The following is a 25,344-nucleotide window of genomic DNA, read 5'->3' on the forward strand; positions in this document are numbered from 1 at the left end:
TTGCTTAGCCAACGAACGCCATTTAGTTTACACAGGACATGGTACAATTTGAGTTAAAGATGGCTAGCCCCACCAGATCGAGCCATACCCAGGTATCGAGCCATGGTTGTCCTGGGCAGGTGTAAGTTATGCTAACTTAACGTTAACAAATAGTTTAACGTTATTTACTTCTAACGTTATTGTGAACGTCAGTAGGTTAGCGTTCACGACGTTACAATGATTAACGATCGCTAAGTTAGTCTTTTAATGACTCTCAGAGCACACTATTAACCAAATAACTTATGTTAACTAATAGGATTAACTTTTGGGTAATGTTAAATTAACGTTTAGCTGTGAGCTGCTTTCAGAAATTGTTTTAACCTAGCAAAGAGTTGGTTAAAGTTAGTCATTTGAAAGAGCAAAACGTACTTACACGTTCCTAAGAGCATCTTTCATTTTGAGCTGAAATGTCGACGTTCATTATTTCACAGCAAGGTACAATTTAAATGGTGAACATGGCCTAGCAGACATTCAAACAAAGTTTTCCGTTGTTTCCTGCAAGTTCTTGTGCTGGTGCAGCCCAGAGCAGTCACATTATCGTCCCTCTAACATGGTAACTAAGCAACAAGCTGTGCAGTGTTCAATGACAAGATATTTTGTAACTCTTCTTCAGAATGTTAACGTTTCCCTTTTTTTGAGAAGATTAGAATGTAGGCTAATCTATAACAATAACACGCCGTTGGCATACACAGTTTTCTGAAACCCTGTTATAATCAGCGTAGCCTATAATCGGAGGTGCATGAGCAAAGAAGTGGCTCAGCGCTACTTCTTTGGCTACACAAAATCTTTCCCAGTAACCTATGTGATATGGATGTATTGTGTTTTGCGGTGCTTTGTGTCTTGGGGTGAAATGCAGTTGTGTGATGGGTGAAATTATCTCAAAGCAATGACATCTGCATTCTCACACTCGCTTGAGTTGAGGCAACTAGCGCAGGAGATCCGCATTACGTCATTGATGGAGGCCACACATTCGAGGCAAATGAGAGACTCGCGCTAGCTGAATTACCTTCCAACGACACAGCCACCAACACACATGCATTGTATCTCTGGAAAATGACATGGAACAGTTGAATTGTAGAACTAATGCTTAATGGCATACATGGATGCTGACACCACGATTTCTGGGTGTAAACAAATTTCCCTGACATGCTTCGAAAGCTTGGTGAGTAACGCACAAGTGCACTGCATCCTTTGTGATGGCGCGACCTTAGGATCATTACATTACGCGTCTCTAGTTTGTAAATAATAGCAAAGTCCAAACGGATATCCTACCGATTAAGGGGAATATAGTTTACGTCCACTGCAGATACAATTTTGTGTGATCAGTCAAGACGTGAAGAACTCGTTAGGTAGGTGGCAAAAGCTATTACATTGTCATTTCTTAGCTATCATCGTTAGAAGATTCTCTGTCGTGACAGAAGATGGACATTGCGGTCGAGCGATTAAATAGCCATCGTAGGCTTAGCCTATGTTTTATGTTTTTGAACACATGTAATTAGCCTACGTTATTTGTGATGTGAACCTAAAAGTCAAGTCAAGAATCTCGCAGCCTTATGTAGGATATAATGTGATTGTTAATTACAGTCTTACAGCGTAGCTTAACTCGGTAGCCTACCTCAAAATTGGCGATCTAAGGCGGTAACGTTATGCTTCACGTTGAGACTATTCGATTATCACAAGTTGATCTTTATCTGATCTATATCACCTTGGTTGTTTTTTGTCTATACGTTCGCAGAAATGAGCTCGACATATCTGGTCAACTTTTAGAGGATGGTGCCAGTCATGTTTTGCTAACAGTCAGCTGGCACACTCATTTGTTTGGACTGGTTCAGAATTCTACCAGGAGTTTGTCACTTACTTGGACAACTTACTCGGAAAATGTTAATGAGATAAATTAACTACAACTTCACAGAACGTCTTAGGAGATGGCTCAGTATCTGTCTTTGTTGTAGCCTAGGCTATTCCATTTCGAACTGTTCCACCTTGTCTGAACTTGTCTTCGAGGGAAACCAGTCAGCAGCCAACACTGATGTTGTATTGACTGTGCTTGCATATCATTATAATAATTGACCTTTTCTCGCTATTATGACCTTGTATTTAGGCTAGGCTATATAAATATAATTACAAGGTAAAATGTTTACTCTGAAAGCATAGTTAATTTGAATTACGGAATGGGAGTATGCATCTGGGTGGAATTAATTTACACTGTTCTCAGACTTTTTGCAGTTCAGGCAGTTGCAACCTACTACACATTGGAAGAATCATAGCCTTGCCTAGAAACCATAAAGATGCCAAAATAAATGGTTCTCTGCATGCCTGTGAAGGTCTTGTTTATAGTAGCAAAAGTAAGAGAGAGATGGTCAAGAAGTAAGGGATCAGTTTGCAAAACAGAAAAAAACTATGTGTAAAAGGTGAATCTCCTTTCTCTCTCTCTTATGATGTCTTTAGCCATGCATCCTTGTTTATTTCATATTTTTGTAGATGGTTAATAAATGTTGATGTTCAGAATGATTTCTGACAGTTCAAACCATTCATAAAAGCAAGACAACACAGCTTAGTCTCTTGTTGTTTGAATTATTGTATTGTACTACAATATTTAGGCTGTAAATATGCCCAGCAGCTGCAATACTTGCTGCATTAGTCTGCCAGGTCATGTCATACATAACTCTTGCAACTGTCCCTGCCTGTAAATACTGCCTGACAGCCTGCTCCACATACTTTGGCCATATCAATCAAAAAAGTGTAATTTTAAAGCAGTCAACAGGAAAGATTCATAATGTAAACACGACAAGGGAGTCATGGATCAGCATTGTCTGTCATTGTGTGGCCCAGGGGATATTTATTGCAGCAAATATGTTTTTCTTATGCCCAGAGAAATCATTCAACATCCTGGGACGTTACATGAGATAAGGCCTGTTGTTTTTGACAACAAGGAGAAGAGTGGAGGCATCTGCATGGGCCCACTGAATGTCCCAAACAGGGCAGTAATTTCTTCTTGAGGGGCGCCTATGCATGTAGGGGGGCAAGGCGCCAACTGAAAGGTATGAGGGGCTGCAACTAGAGCTTGGGGGTGCCAGTAAAGTGGAGAAGAATGCAGCCCCTGTGTTCATTTCAGTTGGGCTAAAGATAGAGGCTGAGCAAGTGTCATCTTGACGCTTTCCATTTCTAGACAGCGACAGGCTTTTGCAAAACTGGCATTTGTTGTTATAATCACACTGATTGGAGGGTTTTATGTAGTCAGTGTTTGTCACGTTAAGAGTGAGACTTTTGGCAGAGACTGACACTGTAACTGGCTTCGGATCAGTTGAAAAGGAAGACCATGGTGTTGTCTGAAGGGTATGTTTGCCATCTTGTTATGATTGTGTTCTTTCTGGTCTCCACTTAGAGTCATTATGCACTTAGAGTCATTATGTCACCCATATTGTGCTGTCATTGCACGTATGATGAATGTGTGCTCACAAAAATATGTTCCTCACTGCGAGCAAAATGTGTGTGCACTTAAAAATAATTTATTTTATGATTTGTAATATGTAATATTGTAAGTGGGATACTACATATATTAATCACCCGTCAAAGACTAGCTTGGCACTACAGTAATCTTGCAATCGGACACATATTATTCATGATAAAAAAGACACATGCAATACATGGTAGTGCATTTGTTCCTTCCGTTAACCAAATGTGGGGCAAAGATCGAAAGGATATTTCCATGCTAACCGGATGCCTGATATTTATATTGATTTTGAATCATTTCATGTGACTGTTTAAGACCTGCCACCAATGGGGTTTTCTGTGCGTTTAGGATGGATGACTTTCTACTGATGGCATGAAAATACATATTTTTACATTTGTACATCTTTTTACAGAAGATACACAGAGTTCTGTTTGGAGTTCAAAAGGTCACAGAGTAAATGTCTGTGTTCACAATGTCTGTGAATCCACTTGCAAGTGCCCCTGACATGTGTGCCTATAACTGTATAACTGTATAACAGTACAGTGTCTTTGGCCATATTTCTGTATGGTACTGACTGTAAAAATGGGGTCTGCTAAGGCTGGCAAAATCAACCAAACACAGAATTTACACTACATAAACAAAATAGTAATAACACTGCAGTGAATTCCACCATTATTTAATAAAACACCTTGTAGTTATGCATTACTACATTGAGGTCCTTCTCACTTGAACTGTCTTTGTATGCTGTTGATGTATTTTGCATTTGGTCACTCCCCCAACTGGAGGACTTAATCTTGTATAATGATAGGGAACAGTGTCAGTAGTTTGTTCCTCTCCCAGCATCTGAAGCTGCTAAAGCTCTATCAATTAGTGGAGATGTCAGTGGAGGCCTCTGATGTCAGAAAGACTGTGTAATACCTGGCTAACTAATGAATTGATTACAGAGGTAAATAACAAAAGTTCAACTTTACTCACTAATAACAAACTCCAGTGTAGAAGCTCCTGAACTTCCATGCCCAATACTTCAAAAATGTTAGTTAATGTTAGTATCTTTTGAAAGTCAGTCCTTTACTACCAAATGAAAATGGCCACTGCTCACATTCATTTGGTCACCAGTTCACAATTTACAAAATAAAGCAGTAAGTCAGTGGAAACAAAAAGCATTGTCAACTTATTGAAAGAAAGACCAAAGAAACGTGCACCCTCTAGTTGGGAATGGAGCGGCTGGGTTCTCTGCTGCCATGGTAACACACCACATGATGAGGTGTATTAGATTGCCTTGGACAGAATGCAGTGAGGCATAGTTGGCCATTCTGCCATGTGAAAACTCAGCTCCACTCTCACTCCAGTGTTTCAGTCACCTAACAGGGGAAAGTCCTATTGACTTCTGTTTGTGTGTCCCACACTGTCAGGCTCTTTTCATGTAAGGCAGACTGCCAGGTGGTGTCGTCACTATGAATGTGAGAGACACAAACTCTGGAGTCATGTGCCAGAGCCCCTCGGTGCACTTAGCCTGCTTGGTTTACACTCATCCAATTGCAGTTTTGTAGGGTTGATTTCTAAATTACAGTATAATGACAGGCCATGTTTGTTAGGTCTGTGAGCTTTGACTGACATCAGTGTGAATGACAATTAGCAAAGACACTGTCTGGAACACAATAGTTTAGTAGTGAACATAGAACATTTTTAGTCTGTGGTTAGGGACAATAAACCATTGTGTCCCCAGTACTCAGAAATTACTTTGTTGATATTTCTTTGAGTCAAAGTTTTAACACTGAAGCCGTTTTCATTTCAACTCTCTCTTTGTATATACCCGATCCTTTGCAAGCCTTTTCCAGCTTCAAGTCTGTTTTATCACCGTCATGCCTGTATTATTACTTGTATTATATGTATTAGCGTAATGGTAGGATTTAATCAATTTGAATGCCATCTAATTTGATACAACTTTGACTGCAAATGCTTTTGTTGTGTGTGCAGAATGACTGAGGAGTGTGGAGTGAGGAGTGAGAACATGGCAGACAGAAGACAGCTGTTTGCAGAGATGCGTAAGTAACAACAACAGATTAGTACTTGAAAAGGGCAGACCCTGTACAACTGAGTAAGCACATAGTTGGACCACTCCAGTCTTTTATGGGAAGGGCCATGCTGGAGTTAAATGAGAATGCATACAGGCACTGATGGTGCATTTCAACTTATTGGTTGTACCTAATTGTGTTATGTGCCATGGCTAATTCAAGTAACCCTTGCCCTCACCTTAATGTGTGGCATTTTTTGACATCAAGAAGAGTGATGATGATCAGTGGGTGTGTAACCTTTTGCTCCTGTGTTGCATTCTGTTAGTTCTTGACATTAATTATGACATTTTGACAAGTATGTGCCTTTATCATTGCAACAGTGTGTCGTTTTGAATGCTGAAATTTTTGCAGAACAATAGGCTTAAAAAGGTGGAAATGACCTTGTTTGCATTGTGCAGACAAGGTAGAACACTCAATTGTATAGGTTTTGATGATCTTCTACATTTATCCCAAGCTCATACTAATTACCTGAAGTGTTCCTTGTCTTATTGTGTTGTTTTGTGCTGTACTTAATTTAAAGTATTACAATGGAAAGAATGAGCTGAATCATATGCTACATTGTTTTAATCCTGGATTTTTCTTTTCTCAGGTGCACAAGAGTTCGACTCCATTAGGTTATCAACCTACAGAACAGCTTGTAAACTCAGATTCATCCAGAAAAAATGCAATCGTAAGCAGTTCTCCATCCCTGAAGAAGAACATTTCCTTTGAACCTAATGAATGCTATAACATCTTAAATAGCAGTTTGTGAACTTGATAAATACTTAATATGTAGCTATATTTAGGCAACATATGTATAAACATCTCATATTCATTGTGCAAATTGAGTTGTTAAGTTGGCTCACTGCACTCCTGTTTTGTCTCCCTCTATGTAGTACACTTGGTTGACATATGGAATGTCATTGAGGCTTTCAGGGAGAACAGTCTCAACACCATGGACCTCAACACAGAGTTCACTGTGGCTCGTTTAGAAGCAATACTCTCCACCATCTTCTACCAGTTGAACAAGCGAATGCCCTCCACCCACCAGATCAATGTGGAACAGTCCATTAACCTGCTGCTTAACTTCCTGTTAGCTGCTTATGACCCGTAAGTCAGTGTGTGGTGTGATCACCATCACTACTGCTTGCAGAAGCAGTGTAATCTAGTGTTTAAGTCCCAGGTGTGATGCGTAAGTAAATAAAGTCACTTGAGACTCAGAATTTTCATTGCAAAGTGTTACGGAATTCTAAAATGAAGCTAGACCTGTCCAGTTTTTCTACCGCTCTGGACCTGTCCTATTAGTCACATATCACATGTCAAGGATATATGAGCCTTTACAGGGTTATTTAAATATGACCCCATGCTCAAAACATGTATTCCTGATATGAGTCAACTCTTGCTGAATACTGAAAAATGATTATGTTGGAGGAAGGTTTGTAATATGCCTTGGCTTACATTAATGTTCTCTTTCAGGGAAGGCCTTGGAAAGATCTCTGTCTTTGTTGTGAAGATGGCTCTTTCAACAATATGTGGGGGAAAGATTATGGACAAATTGAGATGTAAGTGTTGGGCCTTTGCTCTGTTGTTGAAACTATTTAAGAGAGGCAGCATATATTTCCCCTTAATACTACCCGATATATCACGGTTAAGACAAGCTATTTATGCTAATACTTTTTGCTTGCTACTCAAGGACACATTATGCAAATATAATATATACCAAAAATGCATATACTTGCCTTAGAATTCATTTTGTATGTAACTTTGTAAGTAATTCACTGACTTGTAGTCAAGTCACTGCATTATTACACAGTGTATTGCAATACAGAGATGTTAAGCCCAAACATGGTTTTGAATCAGCTGGCCTCCCATCCCTATAATATCTCATAAATCAGTTTTCTTTTCATTTGAACTGTCAAGTTGGTACGCAAATGGGAATTAGCTATCGCAACACCAGGATTAACAAGTCTCCTTTTCTTGTGTAGATATTTTTTCACAGATCTCGGACCCTGCTGGGATAATGGTCTACTCCCAGTTCGACCAGTTCTTGAGGGAGGTGCTCAAATTACCCGTCACTGTTTTCGAAGGACCCTCCTTTGGCTACACAGAGCAAACCACACGAACCTGCTTTCCACAACAGGTGTTGTCAGCAGCACGCTTTGCATGCCAAATTATCACCTCTACTTGTTATGATATAAGAGCAGGAACCTGTAACTACTGCGTGACAGCATGATGGGAAATATACAATTATCACAGTTGCACACTCTCGCTGCCTCAAACAATGTGTCTTGTGTGTTCAGCACAAATAGAGAAACATGACATCAATTTAGCAATTTCCTGGAAGTCATGAAGTTATCCAGAGGTTGTTTAGACTCTGATCAAGCCTGTCACACAACTTGTGTTGCAGGATCAATCACAGATGAGACAAGACAAGAAAGTAAATATGTGGCTTAGCAGCACATCCATTTTAAGAGAAAGACATGTAATGCAAAGATGCTCATTCTGCTTATTCTGCCGTTAAACTAAGATAACAAAGCCTCATTCTTCTTTCCCACATTGGTGGTCTACAGAAACAGGTGTCTCTGAACACATTCCTGGACACACTCATGTCAGACCCACCTCCTCAGTGTCTAGTGTGGCTGCCGCTAATGCATCGCCTGGCAAATGTGGAAAATGGTGAGTCACTTAAGATGCTAAATATTTTATTCTGAATATTTGGTTCAAGTGGGTAGTACAGTTTTGGGTATTACGTAAATAGTTTGCACTGACTCATTCTATATTGGGAAATATAACTAGACACAATGTCATCAGAGAACACCATCAACTAACAAATATGCTGGTGTCATTACGTATTAAGCATATTAATGGAATGGAAAACCACCGCCACGAGGATCTAGTCCTCATCTTCCCTGCATGTGTTTCAACCCTCTTGCCCCAGGAAGATAAAATCACTGTCATTGTACTGTGTCGCTCATTATTAATTGTATGAGACGTAATAGAACACAAACAAAGCCAGAGTGCTGTGCATCACCAAAGCCAGCAGACAAGCCCAATGATTTCCTCAGCAAGGAGCAGGCAGCAGGGTAGCAGCGAGTCAATGGCCATCTGCCTTTCCACACACTACACTCAATGGTTGGGAATGGTGGAGGGAAATGCAGGAGAGCCCACTTCCAGATTTCCTCTTTTCTTTCTCTTGGCATCTTTAAAAGCAGTGTGTTGTTATCTGTTCCCTGTGCACCCTGCCCCCTTCCTCTCTCTCCCTCTCCCTCTCTCTCTCTCTCTCTCTCTCTCTCTCTCTCTCTCTCTGCAGTCTTTCACCCGGTCGAGTGCTCCTACTGCCACAGCGAGAGTATGATGGGCTTTCGCTATCGCTGCCAGCGATGTCATAATTACCAGCTCTGTCAGGACTGCTTCTGGAGGGGGCATGCTAGTGGTTCCCATAGCAACCAGCACCAAATGAAGGAATACACGTCATGGGTGAGAGGGGGGTGGTGGCCTTGTGCATGTGTTGCACATGCATGTATGCGTGTCACATCTCAGGAAATGCTTGTATACTTTTTTTTAAAATGACAACTAGTCAATTAAAATTTGATTAATCATGTCTGCTCATACCTTTTAGCGGTGTTGCCTTGACCTCTAGACAGAGTAATGTGATCATGATTATCTGATTATACTATCTCGTATTGTAGTGTCATGATGAGCTCAAATTACACAAATGTGTTAGACTTTGTGATAGTTTGAATTATTTATAATCTTTGATGATTATAAATATGTGTTATAAAGTATTTGAATAAAACAGGTAATGGGAAGACTTGTGCAAATAGTTTTTGACGTAAGAGTAGAAGACCCTATTATTTTTCATGTTTGATTGAATAATATATGTGCTCCCTTACAGAAATCTCCTGCCAAGAAGTTTTCAAGTGCTCTCAGTAAGTCTCTGAGCTGCGCCTCTACCCGTGAGCCACTGCATCCCATGTTCCCGGACATGCCTGAGAAACCGCTCAGCCTCGCCCGTATCGTGTGAGTGAAGCCTACTCGGGCCCAGTCCATCTCTTCCAGTGGCCACCTGACCAATTTCAGAGTGTTTACAGTTTCAGTGATTATTGAATGACTTTGGGAGGGCTGATTGTATTTACAATGCCATGGAAATTCGAAGTATGTGGTGAAATGTGAACTTTAAGCAATTTTATGTGAAATTAGAGAGTATTGTTAGTTGTATGTCTGCAGCGGTACAGAATCTGATAGCAGTGAGGTGAGTTAGATTGTATTCCTGTGCTCCTGATGAAGGCCATGTGACTGCAGACATCGCAGAAAAGCAGTCACTCAAAATGCTCTGTTAAAAAAAAAACAAGCTGAATATTCAGTCAAGTGCCAAATTGATGAATGCAAATATTACCAGCTGTAGTTTCTTTTCAGCTGTACTGTCTTTTCTTGTCAGTGTCTATCAGGTGTAGACACTTCACAATTCTGTGTGCATTTAATATCCATATCATTGTTTTTTTCTGCTGCCAATAGTGACACCTGGTAAGTGAATTATTGATTATTTGACCCTGACGCATAGGCTAATGCCATGACACAGTGTACAGTATCCCTTGCACATAGCAGTTTGACTGAGACGAGTCTTTAGAGATGTGTCAAAGCTGTGTTGTGTTTTGGTTCATATGTTCTCCATGGCCTCTCCACAGGCCTCCGAGACCAATGAACAGCATGACAGACATTATGTTGTCTCATTCGATGCCCTCTACAGGACTCCCTTTCTCCAATAAAATGTGAGTATTCACAAATAAGGATGATTTTATTGCCAGACTATGTAAAATAAGTGTATTGCTCAACTGAAATGTACATAAATCTACCATGTAAAGGGCATTTATTTGATTTTTTCTTTTTTTTTGGGGGGGGGGGGGTGCTCTATGTTAGTATTCATGTTCTTTGTTGTATTATTATTTCTATGTGATATAAATAGAGATTCTTATTCCAAGAATGATGGCGTTGAACATGTTAACATTCTGGCTCCAAATATTTTGCATGAGAAAGGGTGAGTGATCTAGGCCAAGAATCATTTGGTGATTTGTTGGAAGTAGTTGAATTGCATGATTCAGCATAGATTATGGTCATTCATTTGTCTGAGCAAGTTTGAGATGAGTAATGGGCATGGCAGCGCTGGTCATCATATTATTAACAAGAAATATGCACATTGAAAATTATCAAGTTACAAAGTATGTCTGGAGGCAATATGTTACTGATAGAGTCATGTTTTAAAGGGATTACAAAATTAAGGCTAATTAATGTATTTGTTTTTTCCCCCCTTTCATTAAATGAAGCACAACATGCAATACAATGCAGCATATAGGTCTTTCTTTGCAGTAAGTGCACGTCTTGCCAACATGTCACATGACATTTTATATATGTTTGTTTTATCTAAACTATGTTAAGGTATAGATTAAAGGTGGTCAAGACCAGCCAATGTATGATTTACAGGAGGTAAAGGAATGTTTCAGGGAACACGTCAAAACCTTAAGGAAGAGCTAAAGTGTAACTTACAAACGTAGCATTAAGAAGGTATTGGGAAATGAGGCCTTGTTTATTTCCTCATGATTTCACTCACATGTATCATCTCTATCTCTCTGAAACCTACGCTGTTTCAGGTTAAACTACAGCCCTGATTTTGCAGATAAACTTACAGATGAGCACATACACATTGGGCTGTATGTCAGTCTACTGAAAAACAACCCAGCATGGTTAGTGGCGTTCAGTAGTGACAGTTCTTCATTCAGCTTATCCTCTTATCCCCTGCTTTTTAACTTGGCATAAAACACCAAAAACATGTAAGGCCTGCATTTTTGAGGAGCAAATGCAACGGTTGTGTAATCAATGAGTCCAATCAGTCTTTGGACTCTTACTTACACTCTGGCCATAAGTGGTCAGTAGTTTCTGAACTACTTTAACTAATTTCTCAGTTCTATGAACTTGTAGATTACATTGGTGTTTACCAGCATTGATAGTGCATCCTGCTTTTGCACCAAACCAACCAGTACTGTAACAGTCAATACACATGACGCGTCTAAGCCAGGCATCTGAGATCTGAAATGACTCACTGCAGCTTTGTTTTGACAATCTTAACAATCTGCAGGGATTGTCATATTAGTCTCAGCTGTCATATGGGTATGTGAGACTACTAATGTGATATCAGTCACTTATTTTGGCTATACCATGAGAGACCACTCTGCATGCATTAGTTCTTCATGTAATCGTTCTTGTATGACATTCATTAGCCATATTGTCTAAAGCTCTCATTTTCAAACATCTCTCTGCAGTGGTAGCAAAAGTAACTGCTTTCCCAATTTCTCTGTTTTACATAACTGTATGTGTGAGTGTGTGTATGTGTGTGTGTGAGAGAGAGAAAGAGAGAAGCAAAGGGAGAGAGAGAAAGAGAGAGAGAGGTAGAAGCTATTAGAAACATGTTAATGTTGCAGAAATGGCTAAGCACTAATATGTTCATGTCTCCATCCAGTCTTTCATTTGCAGGACTTGTATTCATCCCCGATATCAGCAACCAAGGCTCTAAATACCCCTATTTATTCCACTGTCTGCCCAGGCACTCTATGCATCTGCAATGAGGACAGCTTTGGATTTGCGGTGCGAGTTGCACTGCGAGTCACTTCCTGTTGTGTGGTGTGGCCTGAGAAGGGGTATTCAGAGCGTTGGCTGGCAGCTCTCTCCCATCTCTGATTTCTAGAAGCCTTATAATTGCATTATGAGATTGTGTCTGTCACAGAGCTTCCTCATGTGATTGTGTTTGTGCTGATGGTCTTTCTCTCTCTCTCTCTCTCTCTCTCTCACTCTCATCTTCTCTTTCATGCGCACACACACTATCTCTGCCGCCCTGTGCTGACTCGCAGTCTACTGGAGAACAGCAGCAATAATCAGGATGACGAGCACAGTCTCATTGCACGCTATGCATCCCGACTGGCCACCGACGGAACGCCAGTGGTATGGACATCACCCCCTATGTAGCCACAGAAACATGTCCACCATCAAGTGCTTATCTTACACACACATGATAGAAAGATACTGTATATGTATGACCCTAATTTAAATAACGGGCAGAGCTGGGAAATGAGGGAAGCGTGTCTTGTGCAGGACTATATATGTGGTGTGTGGAAGCGTTGTGCAGACCCACCCTTGTTTGCACGTATGATCTTTCCCATGGTATTAAATCAGGAAATTGATTGCGTCAAGTTATTAAATTAGCTTTAGTGGATTTTTGCTCGTTGCCTGACTTTGCATTTTGCTGGTCATTTAAATAGGACCCATGATGTAATAACACTGATATGAACAGAGTGAGAACAGATTAAACACAAAGATATTTTCAAAGAAGTTGTAAACATTAGGAGTAGTTGTGTTGGACATAATTGTTTTTATTTTCACTTGGAAACTTGTTTATGACAACACAACACAAACAACAAAGCAAAATGCTGAACTTTCCTTGAAATGACCAGTGCAAACCTTCCCTGAACACTTGATTGTTTTCATATGGAAATCAGCCACAGTCTAGGATTCCCTCAGACATCTCCTTCTCTTTGGATGCCGCTAAGCAGCAGAGGCAGCTCATTGCTGAGCTGGAGAGCAAAAACAGGTGAGCGTGCCGCTTGGCTCATCACACTGTCACCCCACTAACACAGATTTAGGGCAGGTACACTGACGCCTGTGCCATGCTTGAGTGTCTGTATATGTGCATGTGAATATGTAGGCATGCCTCCATGTCTGTCTGTGTGTGTGCGTGTGTGTGTGCGTGCGTGTGTGTGTGTGTGTGTGTATGCATACAGTAAAGAAGGCATCTGTGTAGTTAAAAGTCATGGCTAGTGTGACTTGAGGTGTGGTCAAATTTGACAAACAGAGGCGAACGTTCATGGCGAACATGTCTTCTCAGAACAGTTACATTTGAACGATTTGGTGTAAACATTTCATTGTAACGGTAACACTTTGTCCAGCTCACGTCCCAAAACCAACCAACAACCTTTGGTGTGATGTGTGCACGCTCAATATATCCATCCATCCATCTATGCCCCTGTCCCCACAGGGAGATCCTCCAGGAGATCCAGAGGCTCAGGCAGCAGCACGAGCAGGCCTCCATGCTGCCCCCAGATAAAGCCCAGCAGAGCCCCACCCTCCTGGCTGAGCTGCGGCTGCTCAGGTACAGACTGTCAATATACAATGCAATATAGGGGAGCCTTGGCTTCTGAGATTGTGGATGAGTACGAGTCCTACTACGGTGACAAAACCATGCCAGTGTTTCGCCACTCCTGACGCCACTACAGGATGTCTGGATACCACATGAATATGCTACTAATAGCATGATATAATATCTAATAACGCACATGCTTACAGATTTAGGAACAGTCTGCTGATCCTAGTAGTCCATAGCTGACTTGACTTGCAGGAGGCCATGAAAGTGCTTTGTATTTGAATGTGAAATAATACAAATGAAATACATGAAACTGTAAGACACATATCATTAAAGGTCAAGTCAGCAATTCTGATGTAATGCACTTTTTGTCTAATTCAGTGAATTGCCCCTCTAGCTGTCTGTTTGGGCTTAAAAAACTCTGGTGTTTGTACAGTCCTTGCACTGTAAGAATAAAACAAACATTCTATCTTATACCCAGCCATAAATACATTTGTTAGTTAGAAATGCATTGTATACAGTAGGATAGCTAGATGCATTTTTTGTGCACTTAACACAGGTATTTTCACTACTTAGCTCTTCTATGTGTCTTCTAATCAGCTAGTTTAGAGAATGGTTGTGCTATGGTTGTGAATGGTTGTGCTATGGTTGTGAATGGTTGTGACAGTTGAGATGGACGTGGCTTCAGCTTAGTTCAGCACGGTGGACCTGTCCACAGCATTTGAGAGCAAAGTAGACCGGTCATTTTTTCACTATTTTGAAGCCTAATTTGATATACTCAACAATGTTTTTATTATATACTCAGATTTGTCTGGGTGGTTAATGACACCTTAATCTGTGGTGCGTCTGAACATTTTTTTATGAATTTACAGACCTAGAATCCTGTTTACCCCTATCCCTCCGCAACACCTTATCTCTATTTGTTTGGACACTGTCTCTGATAATAACACCGTCACCTGTAAGATGGAGCTGAAAGCAGTGCGACATCTGTATTGTGTGACCTCTCACTATGCCTGAGGCTCCATTGATTGATTCACATGGGGTTTTGCCTGGATCTGACTCTCTCTCTCCCTCTCTCTCTCTCCCTCTCTCTCCCTCTTACTCTCTCTCGACTGATCTCCCTTGCTAGGCAGCGGAAAGACGAGCTGGAGCAGAGGATGTCCGCCCTGCAGGAGAGTCGCAGGGAGCTCATGGTGCAGCTGGAACAGCTCATGATGCTGCTGAAGGTGACAACACACACAGAGAAAGAGAGAGAGAGAGAGAGAGAGACAGAGACAGACAGAGAGAGAGAGATGGACAGACTGACACACACATTATCCTTTGACACATTATCCTGCTCACATTATATGTGCAGAATTGGCTGTTAATAGCTGTGAGCTGGTTGGTCTGAACTGGCTAAGCTGATTGCAGTGTGTTTTCCTATCCTTTCACTTTGTTTAAGAATGGCAGGACTCCTGTACTAACTGCTCTGACTTGTTGTCAGCACACCTTTGTGTAGTATATCATAGCAGAATATTAGTGATTAGTGAGATACCTTACATGACTTTTTACTGGGGGTGATGCTTATACTGCCTTTCATTATTTCATGTTTTTATAGCCTTTAAAGGCCTCTCTGCCTGTACAATTATATAAGAATCATCAGGGGAAAACACAAGTTGTACGTAATTACATATTAGTATAGTATAGTATATATACTGTTTTGATCCCGTGAGGGAAATTTGGTCTCTGCATTTAACCCAATCTGTGAATTAGTGAAACACACACAGCGAACACACAGTGAGGTAAAGCACACACTAATCCCGGCGCAGTGAGCTGCCTGCTACAACAGCGGTGCTCGGGGAGCAGTGAGGGGTTAGGTGCCTTGCTCAAGGGCACTTCAGCCGTGGCCCACTGGTCGGGGCTCGAACCGGCAACCCTCCGGTTACAAGTCCAGAGTGCTAACCAGTGGGCCACGGCTGCCCTATGCTACATATTAGATGTGAGCTTGGTCCAGATGAGCTTCATCTAATCTCATACCAAACTGCAGCACTCTGCACATTAAAGTCCTATTATCCAATAACTAAAATCAGAGCCGACAGTACCCGTCCTTTTCCAATGCACCTGCAGAATCTGTGACCGAGTAGACATCTGTTGTATCCACTTATCTTAATATGAATGATTCCAGGTTATTTTTGGATACAGGTGTCAGGCTGTTTTCCTGTCACCAGTGTTTGTGCCACAGTCCATTTTGCATCTGGGTTTTTCAAAGTACCCCCCCCCCCCTCCCTCCCCAGGAGACTCCAGACTCTTTTTTTATAATCTTGGGATTTTCTAGCATTTCTTGGACAAGTCAGTGAAAATGTGACATGAAATGAGAGAGATGGGGAGTGAAACCAGGAATACCTCTCTAGCGAGAGCTTGAGGCTGAGAACATGAGCACTCAAGATTCGCGCTCTAGAATCTTTGATCAGCACTACTACTCCAGCAGATTGATACTGATACTAATGCTGCTGTTAGAATATTGCTATTTTGAAAATAATCATGAGTGAATGAATCACGAGTTTGTGTGGCTATGCATTATACAACATCAGCAATGACATGTTATCAGCTATCGGCTGAGCATGTAGTTTGTTAGCTGATGAAGTAACATTAGTTTCCATTAGTTTGTTGCTATTTGTTTTCATTGAAGTCTCGTGAGAGCTAAAGATGCATTCAACTATAAAACTAACTGCATGTTAAAGTGTTTTGCTGGAGAAAAATGTTTATATAATGATGCCAAAAATGAATTTAGGCTTATGTGGAATTTCCCAATGCATGACACTATTGGATAAACAATATCTGAAATTACCTTCCAATTTTGTCATGGTGTTCTCATTATAATGTATTGTAAGAATGATGTTATTGTTTCACAATATCCATTGAAAATCCTAATACAGTGACAATGTTGTGAATGAGGCAATTACTGGCAAATTCATAACGATAGAACACAGGCACTGAAGGAAGGACTGAATGTCTGAACTATCACACTCTGTTTTAGTGCAGTATCATAACACTTGGTCACACAACAGACTAACAGCCTTGAATACTCAACCTGGTTGACAACTGGACCTTCCCCAAACCTCACTCATTCAGCAGGCATGACATTATTAGTTTGTTTCTCTTTTCTTTCTTTCTCTGGACAGCATGACTGTAGTATCACGTCTTCCCACACAGCTCAGTCTTTTGTTGTCAGGAGGATTTTGACAGTATTATGATTCCTGATGAACCACAGAGACTTCATAATAAGCATCCCAGACCCTTATGATTTTTTATCTCCATTAACAGAGCTTGCCTACATCTATTTTGTATTATTGCATGTTACACATATAGGCCCAATTTCCTGTACATGGATTAAGCCTGATGCTAGACTTAAATTGTAAATGGAGATCTCCATCAAAATTGCCTTTTTGTCCAGGACTAGGCTTAATCCATGTACGGGAAACTGGCTTGCATAAAGCTTAATAAATTGCTCTTGTTATGGGCTCTCGACACAAACAAAACAAGACTGAGGCACAGATTTCCTCTTTGTTTGTCTGCAAATCATTAAGATAGCAGGCACCAGGACCCTGGGGATCAAGCATCCTCACTCTGAAAGCGTTCCCCCTCAGTGGTCTGTGAAGCTGTGGTGGCGGTCTGTGAGTCGCCCAGGCGTTACCCTCTAACCTCAAACACACACACACACACACACACACACACACACACTCACCCCCTCCGTCTTAATCCTTTGTTTCAGACACAGGGCCCGGGCCCCTCCCCTCGCTCCTCCCCCAGTCACACGGCGAGCCGGCCCATCCCCATGCCAACGCAGGCCAGCTCGGCAGGCACCACACCCACCCAAACCCCTCAGGACTCGCTGATGGGGGTGGGAGGGGATGTGCAGGAGGCCTTTGCTCAGGGTAAGCTTGCCATTTGTCCTGTGGTTAGATCTGTGCAGGCCGGAGCAGTGTTCTGGATGGAGAGAGAGAGAGAGAGAGAGAAGGGGAAAAGGCCCAGAAACAAAAGGGCCGCTTTCACTTTCATGTCACATGCAGCAGATGTCCTCAGAATGCCACACCAAGTGTTGTCAGTAGACAGCGTTCCACTGGAATGGAATGGAGCGGAATGGAATTTAATTGATTTGGAAAACAAAAGAGCAAACAGAGGGGGATGGGGTTGGGGGGTCTGTGCCAGGCTGGTTAGGACGTGAATCACACCCATGATTCATGTAATTATCCACAGCCGTTCATTATCAATATGGAAATGATGGCACGGGGTGAGGAAGAATTCCAAAGTGTGTTGTTGACAGGTGCCTCACTCAGAGAATTGGGATCTGTTAAACCACATTGTTCATGATAATTGATGTTTATTCAAACCACCAGGAGGCCGTTGTGACTAACAATAGAGGCTGAGGCAGAATACTTCACTTGCATATACAGTAGATAATACTTAATGACTATGACATTCACATGGAGCATGTGACATATAACATACTCATGACAGATATACAGGCACTGGTAATAACAAATACAGTTGATATCTGATATATGTAGTTTTAAATATCCTTAGAAATGAATAGTGTAAGTCTTCTCTTTGTTTGGTATAATGAAATGTGGTTTTGTATTCTGTATACTCAGTTTACACATTTAACTTCAGTGATCACTGCATTTTGGGCACACAGTATTGCATGGAGTGGAGAAAAATGTGAGAAAATGAGTGTACCAGTACTGCTGGTTGGCCAATCAATGTATGAAATTGATTATATTACAACAGAAGCTATGTGTCAGCTTTAGTCTAGAGTAATCTGAGTAAGCCTGCCTGCAGTGGGAATGTGTTATTAACATGTTTGCTTTGTTTTTCACCACTTTTCGGTCCCCAGGCTCTAGAAGGAATTTGAGAAATGATCTCCTCATTGCTGCTGATTCCATCACCAATACCATGTCATCACTGGTCAAAGAACTGAACTCAGGTTTGCACTTTGGATGTGTTGGATAGAGGCATAACCACAGATACTGATTTATAGAGAATGAGAAGCAGTAGTTGTAATAGGAGCCTGGCCATCTTTTGTATTTACTCTGTATTTTTCTTAGAAAATGTTATCTTGCAAGCTGCAGCTATGGGGATTAAATGTCATATGCGCTACATTGTTGTTGTAGAGCATGGCCTTCGTGAGTGACCTTGAATGAGAAAGGTTACTATTAGGCCAAAAGATTGGTTGTGTCACATTTGGTATTTTGTCTGTTTGGGTAGGAGAGATTATAGTGGATGGTCTCAAAGGATTGTAGTGTATTCATTCTGATTATTACTGTTTTAGAATATTGCACAAGTTAAGCATGTATGCTGTTGTAGGTAATATTTAGAAGTTTAACAAAAAGTTATTGTTATATAACATGTGTGGTGCATCATGTAATGACACCGCGAATGGATATCGATTTGCAAGTGTGTGGATGATTAAAAGTTTTACATTTATGTGTGTACGAGCATTGGGCGCAACTGCCACATTTAAAGTTATCATCAGGCATACTCAGAAAGGACGTTGTGGGTTGCGGACGTATGTCATTTTTGACTAGGCGGTCTCTTAAGTTAGGAGCACGCTTAAAAACCAGCTTAGGTTTTTCTGGAACAACTCTCATAAATTTAGCATCCGAATCAATAATGTGCCAATGTTTGTAGACAGTTTTTCTGAATTCTAAAACAAGCGGAGAATATTTTATACAACGTAAAGGGGACTTACTTGGATCTTTAGTGCGCTTTTTAATATTTAAAAGTTTAGAAGGTGTGACCACTTTTTTTTATTTCAAAATGCAATTGCGGTGATCAATATTCATATTGTAGACACTTGTTTCATCTGATAATGAACATACAGAGAGGTACTTAGACCTTTGTACAGTTCAGTAGAATTGAATGTTTAACACAATCTGTACACTGTCTTTCTATTGTCTGAGCTACAATTACATATTAGCATATTATTAAATTTGAATGGACTGTATTTATGATCTTATGATCCTTGATGATACTTAATGTATGGTGCTGCCACAGTAGGGTGGACTAACTGTTTGTCTTTATGTCCACAGAGGCTGGGAGTGAAACAGAGAGTAACATAGACTCAGAGGGGCGCCTACAATTTGAGGACCCTGTCACCTCTCCATCGTCAGAGGTCTACCTCGCACATCTCAGCACCAGAAAACCAGGGTATCCTCTTACACTGACATTCTATGAATGTGCACTCAGTGTTGCGTCTATCTAGACAGAGACTGAATGAGTTAAGAAGAAAAACATTCTTAAATTCTGCACTTGTTGTAGTAATGTGTGGCTAACCTGCAAACATTGATGAGAGCAAAGAAAGATAATATTATATACTGGCTAGCACAGGTTCTTGTGCAGATCAGCAAATTCTGAGCTGCACTTGATAGCTGCATGTGGTACAGTGTGAGGGACCAGGCAGTAAGGCAATATATAGCACATGAGCAAATCCTCTCCATCATCATGTCACAAGTATAAGGCCCACTCTATGGAAACAGTCACAAGTATAAGGCCCACTCTATGGAAACAGTCACAAGTATAAGGCCCACTCTATGGAAACAGTCGCCCCAATAGACAGGGGGGCATGATTAGAACGCTCCTGGCGAAAGGTCAATTGTCAGTTTAGGCAAACCGTTTATGTTAGGCTACTTAGCAACGAGATAAAACTTATTATGGTCTGAGCGTTGCGTTACACTTGCCGCTGGCCAATGTGATCCCCACCTTACAATCACTACCACTCTCTACCCTCTTGGACGTAGTATCCATTCTTTGTTTTTAATGGATCATGTAAGGATTTCTGGATTCAGTCATGAAACTCAATATCAGAACAAATACTAGGTTCACTCTGTTCAGGTTTTTTGACACTGCTATTGACAGTCTGTTTTCTCACTGTTCACATTGTTTTCTCATTGAACCTGTCTACTGCCTGATGACATGAATGATCCAATATGAAATACTGTATAATGATGAACATATTTGTATTGTGCTGAAGTTACATAGAAAGAATGAGTCTGTATGCAGTCCATGTTGACGGTAACTGTTCCAAAAAAGTGACAACAGCGACTTCTTTGTTGGTGTAGACACATGAATGCTGAGACATATGAGAATGATTTGGTCCAGGAGCTGGAGACCGAGTTAAAGATGGAGGAGTTCCTGAAACAGAGGCCCGATCCAGAGAAGGCCTACATGGTAAATTGTGTCTGTAAAATGCATGACAAGTACAAGTCAAAAAGTTCACCCACGTTGTTAAATGATGACCAAACTGCGCCCCCTACTGACCAAAAAAAGAAAGAAGATATTATGGTGACGTCCAGCATTAGTTGTTTATAGCAGTTGACAAGCATACTACAAATCTGGTGATTTTTAAAGGTAGAATGTGATATTTTATACCATATCTTCGCTCAGTTTCGTGCTATGGGCTCTGTAATCTGAGTCTACAGTTGATATCAACATAGTCCAATATAGTCCCATATTTATTTTATGCTGGTCTCTAAGTAGTATAAGTATAAGTATATATACTCTTTTGATCCCATGAGGGAAATTTGGTCTCTTTTATCCCAATCCGTGAATTAGTGAAACACAAACAGCACACAGTGAGGTGAAGCACACACTAATCCCAGCGCAGTGAGCTGCCTGCATCAACAGCGGCGCTTGGGTAGCAGTGAGGGGTTAGGTGCCTTGCTCAAGGGCACTTCAGCCTTGCCTACTGGTCGGGGTTCGAACTGGCAACCCTCCGGTTACAGGTCCGAAGTGCTAACCAGCAGGCCATGGCTGCCCGCTAGACTTTATTCTTGCACTGTTGCACTGTTGGACTTACTTATTTGCACTACCACCATGACACTCACTCTCATAGAGTACCGTACCATGCATACAGAATTACAGGCTCAGTCCCTGCCCTGTCACTGCAAGCGCCTCATGCTTAATTATCCTTAAGCACACTATGTGGATATTTGATTTAGTTTTATTTAGTATATTTAGTATTTTTTTTTTTATCTTCTACTGTCTTTACTGTTCAGTGGTGTTGTTTTTATATTTATATACTTATATTACTTTCTCTGCTGTAAGTGCATGTTGTGTGTGATGTCTGTATGCTACTGAGACCTTGAATTTCCCCTTGGGGATCAATAAAGTATCTATCTATCTAGTTGGATGAAGAAATCTTAAAAAAAGATGCGTCCTTCTGATCAGTGTTTTGTATACTGCATACTACATGTAACAAGAGATGGGCTTCTACAGTAGCCCTGTGTCTGGTGGGAGATATACCACTGTCATTTACATCACAGTTTAAAATGTGTTCTCTAATTGCCTGTGGTTATACAGCATTTCTAATGGGTAATGTTTTATTGTTCCAGGTTACATCACAGGAGTGAACACGCTGGACCAACAGTGAGTTAGGCTGCTTTACTCACACTGCTTATTTATAATCAACAACACAGGGTCAATGTTCACTGCATATGTTGTCAGTGTATTTCTACATAGTTAAGTATGTATAAGTATATATACTCTTTTGATCCCGTGAGGGTCAATTTGGTCTCTGCATTTATCCCAATCCGTGAATTAGTGAAACACACTCAGCACACAGTTACGACACAGTGAGGTGAAGCACACACTAATCCCGGCGCAGTGAGCTGCCTGCAACAACAGCGGCGCTCGGGGAACAGTGAGGGGTTAGGTGCCTTGCTCAAGGGCACTTCAGCCGTTCCAACTGGTCGGGGTTTGAACCGTCAACCCTCCGGTTACAAGTCCGAAGCGTTAACCAGTAGGCCACGGCTGCCCCAAATTTATTGTGTTGTGTCATAGATTTACATAGACACTACTGTTTTACTGCTACACTGTTTTTCATGCTATATTAGCACACATGATCAATGGCTGCGGTCAGACTTCTGCTACAATACTGAATGAATGAATGGCTATAACCCTATTACCTCAACCTGTTCTTGCACTGAAATAGTTTTTTATTTTACCTTGTCTACATTATACTTTACTCTCCTATTTGTCCATATTATATATGCTGGTCTCTAGACCTTACTCTTGCACTTTTGCACTGTTGGACTAATGTTGGACTACTTTTTGCACCTTCACCATGACACTCACTCTCTTGAGCACCTTGCCATGCACACATAACTAAGGACTATGGTTGGACTACTTTTTGCACCTTCACCATGACACTCACTCCCTTTAGCACCTTACCAGTCCCGGCCCTGTCACTACAAGCGTCTTATGCTTGATCACCCTCAAGCACATTGGACTTTCTTAATTTAATTTATATAGTGTATTTAGTATTTAGTTTTGTTAGTTTTCTTATCTTTCTTATCTTCTACTGTCTTTATTGTACAGTGGAGTTTAGTTATATGTTTATACTTATACTTATGTTTACCATTTCTGCTGTAAGTGCATGTTGTGTGTGATGTCTGTATGCTACGGAGACCCTTGAATTTCCCCATGGGGATCAATAAAGTATCTATCTATCTATATATCTATCTATTTAAAAAAAAAATGTTATACACATATAATATGCTGTTTTTTGTCCTTGTAGGCACAACTGGTAGAAAAGACACATGAAGATGACCAGGATTGCTACCAAGGAGGAGTGGCACAGAGAAGGGAGTTCTAACACTACTGAGTACAACCATAGAGTCATAAATAGATATCTGTGTGTGAGAATATATATGTATCTGATATATCAATATATATTTTTAAAAAACAGACTAAATATTTAAGTATACTGAACTGAACAGGAGATTTTAATAATGGAGCTGACTACAACACCGCTGGTGCCATACAATCAAATGACATGGAGATTATTTGTTGTTGATGTTCTTGTCACTGTTTCTGTATGTTTCTGTATGACTGCTATGTTTTTTCCCACACTTCAGAGATGTTGTAAGAAGAATTGAACTATGGGCAAACAGAGTTCAGATCATTGGGTGTAGCTGCTCCCTGTCTGTAATCATGTTTTAGTCAAATTATCAACAACCCAATGATCTGGTATATGTTTGCTCCCCAGTTAGTACTTCTGACACAAGGAATTCATTTCATTCGCTCATTTTTTTCCTCAGTAGGAAAATGAGATGTTGCTTTGTTTGATACATATCTTTGAACCGAGTGCACTGCCTTAGCCAGTCAGGCAATCTCTCAAAGCCTGGCATAGATACTGAAATATACACAAGAGCACTGGATGAAAATGAATTTACATTAAATCTGATGCTGGAAGATCAAACTGTCCAGTGGAAGGATGTTTACTGTGTGTTGTGTGACACAATTTAAAGAGTGGAACTGTGGATTTTTTTTATGACTGGGTGTAAGAGATGATAATTAAGAGCATGCGTTAATTCAATATTTCAATAATTCAATATTTGTTCACTGAGATTGTCTACTTCTAAACAGCTATAAACATTGTCAGTGTTTGTCATTTGATGGTATGACCAAATGGGTTTGTCTGCTTTAGTTTTTCACTCACTCACTCATCCTTACTCTCTATTTCTGTCTTACTGTCTTCATAGCTGAGTCACTGTTCAGACAACATCTTCAGACAAAGCTGCTTCTTTTCTTCTTCCATAAACTATCTCACTGCACAATTCACTGAGTAATGTTATTGATATCCACTGGCATTACAAAACGTTATCCATACAGTCATTTTGTGACCTTTACATAGCCTAGGCTTAAATGTTTTTTTGTTTATTTCAGAGATTTTTGCATGTTGGTAAAACTAATAAAAGTGAAGATCTGGGCTATATTTGCACATCTATTTTTTCCAACTGAAACAAAAAGGCCTATTAGTTAATTTAGGCTACAGCCTTGAATTGACAAAAAAGAATCAAAATATTCAGTCAATAAGTGGCATATGGTCTAATTCCCTTTTTAACAACCATGCATCTTTGAGATGCCATTTCGGTAAGAGATAGGCCTATCAGGCTACTTGCCACCTGATATCATGGTAGCCTGTGCACGTAGGCAACTGAAATTAATTAAATCTGTTGAACTTTCTTTGATGCCTGTAGTTGATTTCTTCAGAAATAACCTATGAAATGTAGCCAAAGCATTTAGTTTTACATGAGTATCCTGAAAGACAAATGCTGTTTGCATCGTCTTTGCAGCACCCACCTCTGATCCGTGTCAAATCACGTTTGCAGCTTAGGTCAAGGCAATAAGGGAGGCTTGATGTGATGAATGACCATGCCTGGGGAAGAAACAACGACATAAAAGAAGGCTAAGCCTAGGTCTTAGGCCTATTTAAATTGAAGTTTAATTACCAAAGTCTCAAATGGCATAGTATAGCATAGGCCTAAGGCTAGTAAAGATATGCTGGATAGTAATCAATAAAGATATGCAGATAGCTGGCTAAAACATCCAACAGCTTCGCCATCGAGATATCTGCCCTCCCTGCCGACGCTTAGCCAACAGAGAAACAATAAGTAATTTTACTGTGTGGGCCACGAGAAACTAGTTATACTTACTGTGTGTGGGCCACACCTGGGCCAAGAGAAACAAAATAAGAGTCATTTTACTGTGTGTGGGCCACACCTCGGCCAGAGCCATTTTTTTGTGTCAGTTATCAGTGACTGGGCCATTTTTGGGCCGGGGGCCAAGCCAGA

At 40.7% G+C, this 25,344-nt stretch overlaps 2 protein-coding genes across 15 annotated transcripts in view; one reads left to right on the forward strand and one right to left on the reverse strand.

Moving 5' to 3' along the window:
* The window catches only part of LOC121720470 (coiled-coil domain-containing protein 178), a 28,576-nt gene extending 27,981 nt beyond the window's left edge, over positions 1-595 (reverse strand). For 9 of the 10 annotated variants that reach the window (XM_042106619.1, XM_042106608.1, XM_042106597.1 and 6 more), the window contains exon 1: positions 413-595. The gene's annotated coding sequence lies outside the window, so the exon portion shown is untranslated. Of the gene's footprint in view, positions 1-408 lie in introns of all 10 variants that reach the window. The other variant, XM_042106570.1, reaches the window with a different exon arrangement.
* On the forward strand, positions 76-24,500 carry dtna (dystrobrevin, alpha). 5 transcript variants are annotated; one of them, XM_042106706.1, is made up of 23 exons: positions 682-1,201; positions 5,471-5,538; positions 6,158-6,238; positions 6,444-6,657; positions 7,024-7,109; positions 7,533-7,687; positions 8,118-8,223; positions 8,858-9,024; positions 9,443-9,567; positions 10,063-10,071; positions 10,233-10,316; positions 10,869-10,910; positions 11,193-11,285; positions 12,447-12,537; positions 13,092-13,183; positions 13,628-13,741; positions 14,862-14,958; positions 17,484-17,646; positions 18,606-18,695; positions 19,801-19,918; positions 20,830-20,938; positions 22,102-22,135; positions 23,286-24,500. In XM_042106706.1, the coding sequence occupies exons 2-22, from the start codon at positions 5,472-5,474 to the stop codon at positions 22,117-22,119; spliced, it is 2,121 nt and encodes a 706-aa protein (XP_041962640.1). In that variant the 5' UTR covers positions 682-1,201; position 5,471; the 3' UTR covers positions 22,120-22,135; positions 23,286-24,500. The 5 variants fall into 5 exon arrangements, with proteins under 5 accessions (XP_041962623.1, XP_041962657.1, XP_041962640.1 ...); XM_042106715.1 differs by lacking the exon at positions 682-1,201 and adding an exon at positions 1,246-1,388; XM_042106698.1 differs by lacking the exon at positions 682-1,201 and adding an exon at positions 3,170-3,375.
* The last annotated feature ends 844 nt before the right edge of the window (positions 24,501-25,344 follow it).

This window comes from Alosa sapidissima, chromosome 1, assembly GCF_018492685.1.
Source record: "Alosa sapidissima isolate fAloSap1 chromosome 1, fAloSap1.pri, whole genome shotgun sequence".
Lineage (NCBI taxonomy): Eukaryota > Metazoa > Chordata > Actinopteri > Clupeiformes > Clupeidae > Alosa > Alosa sapidissima.

What these genes read in the sequence shown, in the direction of transcription:
- dtna (XM_042106698.1), top strand. An exon ending in CTGAAAAACAACCCAGCATG is followed by an intron (nt 11,286 to 12,446) that starts GTTAGTGGCGTT and finishes GCTGACTCGCAG; the next exon opens with TCTACTGGAGAACAGCAGCA. An exon ending in AGCTCATGATGCTGCTGAAG is followed by an intron (nt 14,959 to 17,483) that starts GTGACAACACAC and finishes CCTTTGTTTCAG; the next exon opens with ACACAGGGCCCGGGCCCCTC.